The 13,831-nt window shown below is 43.8% G+C and overlaps 1 protein-coding gene across 3 annotated transcripts in view; it reads left to right on the top strand.

Annotated features, from left to right (window-relative positions):
- Window positions 1–3,396: 3,396 nt before the first annotated feature.
- The window catches only part of LAMP2 (lysosomal associated membrane protein 2), a 37,842-nt gene continuing 27,407 nt past the window's right edge, over window positions 3,397–13,831 (top strand). For 2 of the 3 annotated variants that reach the window (XM_079910121.1, XM_079910119.1), the window contains exon 1: window positions 3,432–3,588. In XM_079910121.1, coding sequence (XP_079766247.1) covers window positions 3,525–3,588 — 64 coding nt within the window. In that variant the 5' untranslated portion in view covers window positions 3,432–3,524. Of the gene's footprint in view, window positions 3,589–13,831 lie in introns of all 3 variants that reach the window. The other variant, XM_079910120.1, reaches the window with a different exon arrangement.

Genomic DNA, 13,831 nt, shown 5'->3' with positions numbered 1-13,831 from the left:
GGCTGAGTGATGACCGTACAGTCACAGTTTGGAGGCTTACCCAGAAAAGGGGGCCATGCCAGAGGGGAAAGGAAAAAGGAGTGTAGGAGAAACTAAAAAAAAATGAGTAGGGAAAGGAAAAATGGCAGAGAAAGAATGCAAATAAAATAATTGCATGATGTGGGGAGAAAAAAATGTAGCCTGCCATTTCAGTAAACAAAGAATGTCGCCCGCCACCAAGCCAGCAGCCTCGGCAGCCACCCCCAACAGTGCGCCCCAGGGGCATTCAGGATGGAGGAAAACAGGATAGTGGCCCTAGATAGGGAAGATGCATATCTAAGGAATAATTGCAATGAGCCCAGATTCTTGCATCTTCCCATACAGAGAAAAGCACTAAAATCATTAACTTGAGATGTCTGTTTTTTTTTGTGATTAGCAGTAATTTTTCATGTTCGACCACATTTTTTTTTTTTCCAGCAAAAAACTCTATATCGCGGCTCCTCCCTTGCCTCTTTGGAACACTTCCTCAGAGCTCTCTGAGAGGCTGTCTCGGGTGCGGGCTATAGTGCTCAGTAAACTTCCCCAATAAAACAGAACTCCCAACTTTTAGACAGTGGGTTTTTCTTCGTTCAACAGATGGCACCAGTACCTCAGGGTCGCTCGTTTATTTAATAAGCATTTGTCATTTTTTCCATTCTAAATCTGTATCTTTTTGTTCATTTCCTCCCTTGGACCCACACATCTCATTGTTTTGTCATTTACCAACTCTGAGAGGGTCATTATTTCTGCCACCATTCAGTGTGTTCACATTTAGGGCAGTGTTTGCCGGTGACTCCCTGTTGCCTGGCTAAAAAGTCATGAGCTCTCAGAGCTGCTCCAAAGAGTCAGAATCTACCTATGGTGGTGGGGGACTGAGGAGTTTTGCCCTAGGTGGGGGTACGAGGTCGGGTAGGAGAGGAAGTGCACGTAAAAGCGCTCTGTTTACAGCAGTATCAATAATCAAGTCCACAGATGTGAAGCTCAGATCCCAGGGGATCTCACAAAGTTCCTCAAACCATGGACCCTAGTCCCACATACGGATCTGCCTCTCCTGCAGAAGAGCTCTGGTCAAGTTCTTTCAACTGGGTGGGGGTGATGGGAGACAGTGCACAAAAAAGGGAGTAGTTCTCACAGTGTTGGAGGAGGGGACATTAAACAACTGCAAGTATGGACACTCAGACCAAACAAAGGTTTGAGAATTTTTGGCTTGTTTCTTCTGACAAAATAAGCCAACCTTTACTCACCACCCCCAAAACATTGTTCTGTCTCCTGAAGGAGGCTGTCCCAGTCAAGGAATGAGCATTTGTTTTTGCCAGGGGAAAAGGTGGTGATGGTGGTGGATTTCGCTTGTAAGGCCGCTGATATCTCTCTGTGTTCCATGCTTTCATTTGATGACATCTGCAAGAAGTTCAGGACAACAATTTGTTAAATGGAATGTTTGACTCATTGGGACACTTTGTTTTCTTTTTACTCTCATAGAATCCTAGAATTGTAAAGCTGGGGCTACCTTAGAGAGATCATGTCTGGCCCATTAATATTGCCTTGGGGAGTTTTGAGAAAAACATAATGCCCAGGCCCAACTCCATATCAACTGAATCAGAATCTCAAGGGGCGGGACCAAGGGGCATCTCTAGTTTTTAAGCCCTACAAGTGATCCCAATGTGCAGCCAGGATTGAGAAACAGCTCTAGTCACACTATGTTATTTTTGGATAAAGATATAGAAGCTCAAAGAGATGAATTGACTCACCCAAGGTCATGCTGCCAGTAAGTGGTATCTCATACCCAACTCTTCTGACTGCCCATCCAATGTTCTTTCCATCATCCTCTTTTGTCTCTTCTTCTGGAACTTAGAATTTCACTGAACATTAAAGTTAGGCAGTTTACAGCTGAGGGAGAAGGGAGAGAGTTGCTTCATTAAGAATGGGGGGGCAACTTCTGAGTGCTCAACTCAGTTGTGGGTTCTTCAGGACATAGCTGTTGCCTAGGCTTATTGATGGTGGGGCAGTCAAATGACCTTGTTTTGCTAAAGGCAGTGCCTAATACTGTAGTGTATGTCAGTCCCTCTTAGAGGAAGTCACTTGCTCATGACTCAGTTTCACCCATGACAGAACACATTCATTGCTAAGTGTTCTCACTTTCAGGAATTAATCACATTAAAGCAAAAGACAGTGGGGGCTAGATATTAATATTTGAGCAGGGGCGGGTGTTAGGGTGAGGAGTCACAGGTCCCACTTAAGAACCAGTAAAAGTTATAAACTTCCCCAGAAAAATACACATACAGAAACCTTGCATGTAATTTTTGGGGATTCACAGACACCCCCCGACCCCAAGTTCATCCATTGGAACCAGATTAAGATCTCCTGGACTAGGTGATTTTGAAGCTCTATTTTAGTGTTGCTCAAAATGTAGTCTGGGGACCATAGGAATCAGAATTACTTGGGGTTCCTGTTAAAAAAATAAAAACAGATTCCTAGGACTGCCAAAGATCTACTGTTTCAGAATCTCTGGGGAATGAGGTTGAGGAGTTAATATGTTATTAAAAATCCCCATATAATTCTTTTGGAAACTAATATTTGAGAATCAGTGCTTTATCCCAACTTGAGATTTTTATAGTTTTTGAATGCTTTCGTTTGTTGAATATTTCAGGTTTCATCCGTCCAACTGTCAACTATACCAAGTAGTATGTTTAGTATGAATTCTAATTAAAGAATATTTACATGTGTATAGGCAGAGGAAAAACAACCTGAAGGATGGACAGATAGATAGATAACAGTGTCTTTCTGTGTAGTAGGAACATGGATGATCTTTGTTTTTTTCCCTTTGTCCTTCTATTTTATTTCTTTCTTTCTCATTTTCTTTCTTTCTATATTTAAATAAGACTCTTCCTCTTTCTGAGTTCAGTTTCCCCATCTGAAAAACAGGGTGTTGTAACTAGGTGAACTTCAAGGCCAAGCCCTGCTCTGGCGTTCAGTGACTCTGTATCACCCTCTAGCTCCCTTGTCCTTTTAATGACATGAACTGCATGGGCATCAGTGTTTGGAGAATAATCATGTATTATTTTTGTAGGTATTCCGTTGCGATGCCTAGCAACCATTTTTACTCCAGCAAAAGTATTCTCTCCTTCCTCAAGGAGTCGGAACTGAAATAATCTCTGCCATCTAGCCCCCCTGCCCCCCCCAAAAAAGTTCGTTTCTCTTTAGCCTTAGAAACGGCCGTCCGCACCCATCTCCTAGGAGCGCAAGAGTGAGTGTGAACCAAAAAGCCAGGGCGTGGTCACCCCGCCCACCGGGCCATGCATCACCACCCCTCTGGCCGCCTTCAAGCGCGGTGACTGGCTGAAGGCAAGAAAGAGTCCCGCCCCTGGTCTTATGACCGGTGCTGAAGCGCCGAGTCCTGGGTTTTGCAGCGTTGTGGTCGGTGGTCAGCGGCGCTCTTGACCCGGTTCCGCGAGGCTTTTCTCTGCTGTCGCTGCACTTCTCGCCGCAGCAGCCTGCCCTGCGGGATCATGGTGTGCTTCCGCCTCGCCCCGGTTCCGGGATCCGGGCTCCTTCTGCTCTGCCTCGTCCTGGGTGAGTTGTCGGGCCCTCCTGCTTAGTCCCTGAGCCTGGGCCCGGGGCGCCCAGTTCAGAGGCCACAACCTGAAAGACTGGTCCGGGGAGAGGGGGTTGAGAAGCTGAACGACTGACACTGGGCCTCGGCGCTTGGCCCGAGGTGACGAGCGATGACCTAGAGAAGGCCCGACCGAGGGATGGCAGGGGAGAAGGGCCCATAACGGGGCAAGTAAGGGGGGGGGGGTGGACGCCGAGGGAGTAGGTAGGGAAGAGAGAGGAGTGGAGCACCTCGGGTTAGAAAGAGTAACTTGGGGGAGATACTAAGGAGTGATGAGCATAGGAGGGCGGTACGTGCAGATTCTGGGTGTCATAGACATTTAGAATCTTGGTCCTAGTATCAGGCAAGAGTTTTGAAGATGGTGGAAAACTGTGGGGCGGGAGAGAAAACTGAGGGAAGAGACTGCCTGCGTGGAGAAAAGCTTGGGGTAAGTGGGGGGAACAGATACGAGTAGATTCTGAGAGGCAGTGAGAGGCTTGGGTGGTGGGGGGTAGGAATTTGACGCTGTGGAGGAAGGGTGATTAAAGAGGTGAAGAATGATGATGGATTGGAGTTTGGTACTTGGGGTTTTGATGGGGAAGGGATCTAAGGTGGCTGGGGCAGTTTCCAGGGGAGAAAACTTGGACCCAACCTCTGGAGACTAAAAGGGATGAGTAGGAACTTTGGTGGGGAGTGGATGTCTGACGTGGAGGTGCTGAAGACATCGTGGGGTTTTTTTCTTCTTCCTTTTTTTTTTTTTTTTTTTTTTACCAGTTTTGTTACTTCCTCCCAGCTAGACCCTGACAAAAATGTCCCCAGATGTTGAGGTTTTAGAGGGATGCTATATCTGAGTCTTGTATACTGCCTCTTTGCCTTCAGAAGCTACATTTCTTCTTCCCTCTCACACAACTGGCCTATTACCTCGTTTTCGGAGGAGGAGGAGGGTAGGTAATTTCCTAAGGATTGGGTTGTTACCAGGTCTTAAGAATGACTGGCTGAATGTTGGCTGATGGTGCTATGATGCACCCCACCCCCAAGCATTGGGTCCCTGAGGCCTTTTAATGCCTGAAAGGTGAACTTTGACCAGAATATCTCTTCCTGAACTGATAAATCCTGTGCTTGTTGCTACCACTGACTCTTGCTGTTTGTGACCTAATAAAAGATCAGAAGGAATAGATCCAGATGGGAGTAGAGAGGAAGTAGATATATTAGGGGCTTGAGAAGGCAGTGAGAGGTGCACATTTTGTAATTCACATTTCAGTAGAATAAAATCAACACCCTGGAATGGTGGATTCTCAACCAGGGGACATTTGGCAATATCTGGAGACATTTTTGGTTGTCACAATTGGGGATTGCTTTTGGCATCTAGTGGGAAGAGGCCAGGGGTGCTTCTAAACATCCCACAATGCACAGGACAGCACTCCCCCACCCCCGTCAAAGTATTATCCACCTCAAAACGTCAGTAGTGCCAAAAGATGAGAAATCTCGCTCCAGATCCATGGCGTTGGAAGGGGTCTTGATGATCTAATCTAGTGATTCTCAAGGATCTTTCCGGGGGAGGGGGTTCTGTCAGATCAAAACTATTTCTAGAATAATATTAAGACATTTGTCTTTTTCACTTTCATCCTCTCATCAGTACAGTGGAGTTTTCCATGAGGCTATAGAATGAATGTGTGATGACATCACCACTCTCATGGGTCTGATGTGTTTTATTCACTTCTTAGTTTTAATTTCTAGTACAGCAAATACCAATAGATGTAACTCACATAAACCAAAGCTCTTTGAGTTCTTCAGTAGATAGAGTAAAGGGGTCCTGATGCCAAAAGAGGGTCCAGCTGTGCACACAGTGCAGGAAACTCTTCTGTAGCCCTTCTTGAAAGTGGGCCACAGAGGCTTTGCTCAAACACAGTTCGAAGCCTTAACTCCCCTGTGAAGTACTCAGTGAGGGCCAAGCGACCCTAAGAGAGGATTGTTTACAACGAAAAGCACCTTATCACTGACTAGAACACATCTGACCAAGGCATCTGGTAATCAGTAGTTCACTGCCAATTGGATCTGCACAAACAACACTGTTATTGTTTAGAGAAAGTGAAAAAAAATAATCATTGTCTTGTTGGCTTTCATGTCATTAAATTTTTTTTTAATGAAAGCTTTTTTTTGTTTTGTTTTTACAAAAGCAGTGCTTGCTCATTGCAGAAAATAAACAGGCAAAAAGAAGCACATAAAAGAACCCATCAGCTCATCTGATAGTTTGCCATTTATTGATTGGGACTAACTAGATTCATTCTCTTGGAAGATTTCCAAGATTGATTCCCTCCACTTTCAAGTTCAGAACAGGGTTTGGAGAAGTAAAAGTTAATAATGTAGGTAGGTCAGATTTTTCAGAGGTACCGGGATGAAATGGAAACTCCCTTTTCTCTACAGCTGCTTGTGCTCCCAGCTATTGGTTCAATGTGGAGCTCAAAACTCCTTCCATGTGTTCTTTTTTTCCTTAAGAATTTAGCAATTCTTCAGTTGCGTGGTGGGTTTTGCATGTTACTTTTATATATCAAAATGGATACCAAGAATAGTTTTTTGAAAAGTCAAGAAATATTTGTAAAGTACCTGCTATGAATTTCATGCTGTTCCTGACTACTGCAGAGGGTACCAACGAAGGAGGATCTGTTCTGAATTTATGGTCTCATTCGCTTCCAGCTGGGCCGTTTTCACTTTGTAACTTTATAACACTATCCCAGCTGCAGCAGGTAGCTTTTAAAAATAGTTGCTCTAGAGTAAATATAGAAAAGAATTCTCAGAGCTTATGTATTTGTCTTTTTCACAGAGATTGTTATGCTGGTATTTATTTGAATGAACTATAACTGACTAGAGACCTTTATGAAGAAAAGCTGTATAGAAGCATTACAAAGAGAGTAGTGGATGAAAAACTTTTCGTAGCATCACTGCTTATGTTCCCTTTGTGACATAGATTTCAGATTTCTGTGGTTATTGATTGCTGTAACTAGTCTGACGTCTGGTTTTTATAGGGTTGAGGCTTTTCTGGGTGGGAAAAAAACCTGATATAAGTGTCCTGAGTGTGTACTTCACTGGTAGGAGTCCCTCCTTTCCACAGTTGTTTAAGGAATGACTTTTGTGTACCAGCCACTAGGTGAAAGGGATAGATAGAGCAGTGGAGAAGACAGATCAGGTTCCTGCTCTCACGGAGCTTACATTTTAGTGGGGGAAGACAGCCCAACAGGTAAATAATAGAATTTCAGTGATAAGCACTGTGAAGAAAATGAGGCAGGTAATGAGGAAGAAGAGCAGACGATAGGGAGTGGGTGGTGGGGTTGACCCTCCTTGACATTTTGTGGTCAGAAGGCCTTCACTGTTGGCTGACATTTGAGCAGAGACCTGAGTGTTGGAAGGAGGCCAGCCAGGTGACTTATTTGGAGGAATAGGAGTAAATCTTGTCTTTCCCAAACTCTTAGGTTATTAGGCTAGCCTATTTTCCACTTTTTTTCCCCCAGTAATAGTCAAGTCTCCCCTGTGGTCTTAGTCTCTGAGAGTGGAGACTGTCTTCTGTACTGTTACTTCCCATTGCCTCCCTAGCACAGGGCCAGGTGGCACATGGTTACCTCTCAGTAAATTTTTGTTGAGGGTCTTCATTGATGGGCACTGGGGATATGACAGTGAACTAGACCAACTCAGTCTCCTTTTTCTTCTGTGAACCTTAAATTAGGTCTTGGAAGATATTTTGTGTGTGTTTTCCGTTGGACAACTTCAAGATCAGTGCTAAGCAGTACAGATAGCAACTTATTAAACTATAATCCCATACAATAATGCTAGTATCTTACCTGTACCCCTTCACATACACCTACATAGTAGTGGAGGTTTACCTGGGGAGCTAGGAAGTCCTAGGTGAAAAGGAGAATAAGGCTTCCACAAAGAACCAATCTCTATCTTTTGGAGGTGATCAAAAAGCAAGAAAGTAAGCACTGAGATTTTTCTGTAGCCTTACCACTGACAACTTTGATTTCAAGTTTCTGCTGAAATTATTCTAGCTTTAATAAAGATACTTGAAAGGACAGGCTTATTATTCATCCATTAGTCGTTGGTTATCACATCTGATAGGATTTATAGATATTCACATCTGACTTCAGTGCTCCATGGCGCAGGAAGACTGCTCTTCCTCCTGTAGTGACAAAAGCATTCCAATCATAATTTCAGATTAAAATGATCAGAGATCCCATCAGATCCAAAAGTGTACTTTATAAGTACTTGTTGGTATCCTGCTGTGCATTGCAAAAGAATTCTGGAGGTCTGCCAAACAGCACTCAGCAATAAGCCCTTTCCATTAGTTGAATGGTGTTGAGTCTTATTTCCTTACCCACTCTCTGACCTTAAAAAAATTATTTCATAGCTTAAAATCTATTATTACTTTTAGTTTTTAAGAGATTTACCAGAAATCCAGAGTATCAGAAACCGAAACGGTAATCGTACTTATATTAGGAATTGAGGAACAGTCAATTTGACTTAACAGACCTATGAGTTGAAAAGAAAGAGTAAATAGATATTGTTGCCTATGTCCTGATTTTTTTTTTTTTGGCTTGTTTTGTTTTTAAGACCCTTGGCTCAACCTCATTCTGAATTGATGAGTTTGAGGACAAGAGTCCATAACTAAGTATGATGAAAGTAGACATACCTAAAATTAGGGAAGGATCCCTTTAGGTGCTGTGTTTACTAGAAGGGAAACTTTTCTTTTTTTGCGGTACGCGGGCCTCTCCCTGCTGTGGCATCTCCCATCGTGGAGCACAGGCTCCGGACGCGCAGGCCCAGCGTCCATGGCTCATGGGCCCAGCTGCTCCGCGGCATGTGGGATCCTCCCGGACCGGGGCACGAACCCGTGTCCCCTGCATCGGCAGGCGGACTCTCAACCACTGCGCCACCAGGGAAGCCCCTAGAAGGGAAACTTTTAAGCTGGAATCTCTAACTTGCTTGGCAAAGTTCTCTTAGCTCTGAAGGGCTTTCATGCTTTCAAAGAATGTATTGGAGAAGTGAAGTACACACTACAATTCTTAGCAAGGTTAACTTGCCCAGAGTCTCACAGCTAGTAAATTGGACTGCCTGATTTGAATTCTAGCTCTTCAATGCCAGTGATGGGACTCCTAATCGTCCCATTATATTGCCTCTTAGATCATTGTTTTTTATTGGTTTTGTTTTACCACTAGTGTTATGTTCCCACCCCACCCCCATATTATTTACAAATGTATGTTTTTCAACTACACTTTGGGTCAAATAGACTTATAAAAACCTAGCCACTTTTTGCAGTGTGCCATGCTTGGAGAACAGAGTTTGTTCTGAGTTCTAAAAGAACCTATAAATGATCTCTTTGGAAACAAGATTAAGAGGATATTTGAATTTGAGAAAGTTGATTTTGCCTTTTTCTTCTCTTTGGAGAATAAACTGTCAGCTCTATAATTACACACTCTAGGATATATTCAGCTGTGGTTTTTTAATGTCAAAGCCTTTTAGACAAAAATGGTTTGGCTATTTGAAACTCAAACACTTCAATAAGGATGGAAATGGCTTGCTGAAGATTTTTTTACCAAAGTGTAAATGTTTCAACTATAAACTTAACTTCTGGGAAAAGGATTATTCCTAGCTTGAAATCCATGTCAAAATTTATTGCAAAAAATGGACATGGGGGTTGAGGGAGTACCCAGAAGCCTGATAGGTTGGGTTCATGATTTGGAAGAGCTAAAGGCTCTTCCTGTAATTAGATTAAGCTGTGTTCTGGGTCGTTATTGCATGGTATTTTCACCTTGATCTAATCAATCAGTATTTATTGAGAATCTAATACGTATTCTGCACTGCTAGGAATGATAGGAGATAGAGGGAAGTAATAAACATGGTCTCTCCCACCATGACACTTGTGATGGATGACATTCATATAAAAGACACACGCCTGGGGGCTGTGGCATAGATAAGATCATCTGTTTAAGGGAGCATATTGAAATTCAAATGAGTGGCAGAGACCTTATGAAAAGGGAATCTTGAATCTATCCATGTATATCATTCATTCATGGACTTTGTTACTTTTTTATTAGTTAACAAATTACTTGCTGTATACTATAACTTACCATGGCACATCAGTTTGTTGCGAAGTAACAGTTGAAAACTGTTGTTTTGGAGCTTATGACTGTAGGGGAGACAGGATTTACAGGCATAAAATAAATGAATAATTCATGATAGTGTAAAATACACTCAGGTGTGGGGCTATGCACTATGACTGCTCCTTGAGGGCTTTTGTAGTCAAGGAAATCTTTATGGGGAAAATGGCTGCTGAAAAGTGGACAGCATATCAGTTTGGGTTCTTAATTGTAAGAAACAAATAAAATCTCACTGTTTTTTTTTTAAGCAGAAAAGGAATTTATTAAAAAGATATTGGGACATGTGCAAACCCTCTGACCCTGCAATTTCATTCCTAGACACATACCCAATAGACACACATACACCTGTGTTCACCTGTGTTCACCAATGTGTCCATTTGTAATAGAACCAAACTGGAAACTATCCAAATGCCCATCAGCAGTAGCATAGACAAGTAGTGAAAGAAGACTATACACAGAGAGAAATGACAAACTGCAGTTACACACAACAGCATGGGTGAATCTCACAGACATAATATTGAGTGAAAGAAGCCAGATACAAAAGAGAGCATAGTGAATGATTTCATTTACACCAAGTTGAAAAACAGGCAAAAGTAAACTATACTGTTAGAAGACAGGATGGCAGCTGCCCTTGGGAGGGAAATCGTAACTGGAAGGGGGAACCGGGGGACTTTGAGGAGTACTTGGAATGTTCCTGACACAATGTTTCCTGACACAGGCGGGTTCAGTTTGTGAAAATTCTTTGAGCTGTATACTTTGTGCACTTTAAATCCCTTCCGAATGTATGCTGTGTACTTTTCTGTATGTAACACATCAGTAAATTTTTACTTTATAAAAAAATGTTCATTAGGTAACTCAGAATTACTGGAGCTCTTGACTATATACCCCAAAGCCTAGTTCAGTACCCTAACACATGCCACTGAACTGCACTGCCATCACCAAGCATTAACCTGCAGCTTGCACTGCTGGCCACTGCCATTAGCTGTTCTGGCCTTGTTGCCTGGGACCCTGATCCTGCTGTAGCTACTTCCATCTGAGTGTGATAGTTCCCTTCTTGGCTGCATTTCACCGCCCTCTTATTCAGAATCTGGGGTGGATGCCTTTGCTGGGTGGAGCCTAGTATAAGTAAGTGCCATCCTTACCACAAGGGAGGCTGGGAAAGCAAGTATCTAACATTTTCAGCTGTTGTAGTGGGTGGGGATATTTGCCAGAAATTGTAACAAAAAGGCAGGGTGGCGGGTGTTTCAGATTTTGGGACCGCGAGAAAGAGTGAAATCCCTCCTGAGGTGAACAAGTAGATTTCAAATGTTAGGAGCAGTAGAAGCCTGGGAGGTTGACTAGAGCATGGCGAATGGGACCAGTGGAACAAGTTCAGGCAAATTAAAGGGTGTGTTCTGGGAACATGGCTTGAGAGAAGTTGAACGAATAGGTTGGGACAAGATTAAAGATTACTTTGAAAGTCAGGCAGAGGAATTTAAATTTAATGTGGGAATTTTGGAGCCAGTAAAAGGTTTTGATCAAGAAAGTATCCTGAGAGAAGAGGTATTTAATTTAAAAAAAAGTTTTTATTTTATTTATTTTTGGCTATGTTGGGTCTTCGTTGCTATGCGCAGGCTTTCTCTAGTTGCGGTTCGTTGCGATGCTCAGGCTTCTCATTGCAGTGGCCTCTCTTGTTGTGGAGCACAGGCTCCAGGCACGCAGATCTCAGTAGTTGTGGCTCGTGGGCTCTAGAGCACAGGCTCAGTAGTTGTGGCGCATGGGCTTAGTTGCTTCGTGGCATGTGGGATCTTCCCGGACTAGGGCTCGAACCCCTGTCCCCTGCATTGGCAGGCGGATTCTTAACCACTGCGCCACCAGGGAAGCCCCAGGAAGAGGTATTTAAGGACCATTAATCTGACAGCAGTTCTAGGGGTAGCTAGGAGGTATCTATAGTAAGTTAGGGGTGTGGTGGTGGAGTTGGAATAGAAATAAAAGGCAAGGGGCCTTCCCTGGTGGCGCAGTGGTTGAGAGTCCGCCTGCCGATGCAGGGGACACGGGTTCGTGCCCCGGTCTGGGAAGATCCCACATGCCGCGGAGCGGCTGGGCCCATGAGCCATGGCCGCTGAGCCTGCGCGTCCGGGGCCTGTGCTCCGCGACAGGAGAGACCACAGCAGTGAGAGGCCCGCGTACCGCAAAAAAAAAAAAAAAAAAAAGAAATAAAAGGCAAGGGATTGGATTTCAGAGGGGATTTGAAGGGAAAAAAATCAATAGGACTTAACAAAGAGAATGAAGTAGAAGCTAATTCCCAAAACCTTTTGAGCCTGAGTGTCCTGCCTTTCCTTTCAAGCCAGTGAGGCTGAGAAGGCGGGCTCCAATTGGAGGAAGTCGAAGAGTAGATTTTCATTGTGGAATTGTTGAGTTTGAGGTGATAGGCATTGAGTAAAAGTGGCTCCTGCGCAGCTGGAGATGTAGACTGGGATGCCAAGGAAGCCCTGTGAAGGCATAGCTCTCACAGCGACAAGGACTATGAAGGCATGAGAACAGAATGTTTTGGACCCTCAGAGCATTTCTCAGTTCTCATTTATGGGTTGGCAGATAGGCTGTTTTGATATTAATGTAGTGGCAAATGTGAACCACAACCTGTGCCTTCTGCTCCATAGCGTGGAGTTCTCCACCCCAGCACACGTTGATACTAATCATTGTTTTACACTGTTTTGTTTGTTACTCTAATATCTTTGGAAAGAAAATGATTAATACGTGCCAGGCTTTTCTTGGTTGTTTCTGATAGTTTTGAATGCTTTGAATATTCACAAGGAGAATATGTTAAAACGAGGGACTTTAAACAAGACCAAGAGAGATTGTGTATGGAAAGCAGGCCTCCAGGTGATTAGAAGAATTCTAAGCTGCAGTTCTCAACACCACTGCAGGGTAGCCTTGGATCAGTGATGCCAGCTCCATTCCAGATTGTTCTGAGAAAAGAAAGCCTGTAAAACCTACTTGGGCCTCACAAGGTCTTATTGGGGCCTTAGCCAATACATTTAGGCATTGTCAGCAACCACAAGCTTTAGCATATCAGATTCAGGCTTGGTGAGGCAGCCCGGTCTCCAGAGCATGCAGAGCATGACGGGAGCTTTGTGTACAGCTTGAAAGCTGTTGCTGAGGCATGCCTTCTTGGTATTCCTCTTAGGACTTTATTCTCTGTAGTCTATAGCATGTCCCCACTTGTAGGTGACGCTGGTGTGCTCAGGTATCATTCAAGGCTATGCAGCTATCTTAACAGGAAACAGCTCACCCCTTGGGTATATGTGTGAGACAGTGAAGAAAATCCTTAGATGATGGCCCATCATTTCTGCTGCTGGTAAGTGTGCTGGCGTATCGTATTTTGAGTCCTTGGGCTCTTCAGTGCAATAGGTAATGTCCCCATGTTTAACCTAGTGTAGAAGATCAGAGTCAAGTTAGCTGAAAAGTCCCAAGGCTCTTTTGTCCCTGAAAGGTTTCTCTGCTAAAAGAGAGGTAGCAGGTTGAGAATGTAGGAAGGGACTTTAAGTCCGTGTCAAAAGATTTTTTTTTAATTAATCAATTAATTTATTTACTTATTAGTTTTGGCTGTGTTGAGTCTTCATTGCTGCGCGCGGGCTTTCTCTAGTTGCGGCGAGAGGGGGCTACTCTTCCTTGTGGTGCATGGGCTTCTTATTGCGGTGGCTTCTCCTGTTGCGGAGCACGGGCTCAGTAGTTGTGGTTTGCCGGCTCTAGAGCGCAGGCTCAGTAGTTGTGGCGCACAGGCATAGTTGCTCCGTGGCATGTGGGATCTTCCTGGACCAGGGCTCAAACCCATGTCCCCTGCATTGGCAGGTGGATTTCTGAACCACTGCGCCACCAGGGAAGTCCCATGTCAAAAGATTAATTAGGCTTTCTAATCAATTGGATTTTATTATGAAACAAAAATGATGAACGCTGCATTTATAAAAATTAACCTTTTGCTTATGGATCTAACAGCCTTTGCAGTACTGTTCCTTTGGTCATATGGTACACACGCTTAGCCCTGGCCCACATCATCATTTTTTCACGTTGGAATAAAATAGTTTGCCAAGACTTC

Source organism: Stenella coeruleoalba (assembly GCF_951394435.1).
Source record: "Stenella coeruleoalba genome assembly, chromosome: X".
In the NCBI taxonomy this organism is placed as follows: Eukaryota; Metazoa; Chordata; class Mammalia; order Artiodactyla; family Delphinidae; genus Stenella; species Stenella coeruleoalba.
The sequence above is the reverse complement of the archived record's forward strand: the minus strand, read 5'-3'. Positions and strand labels throughout refer to the sequence as shown.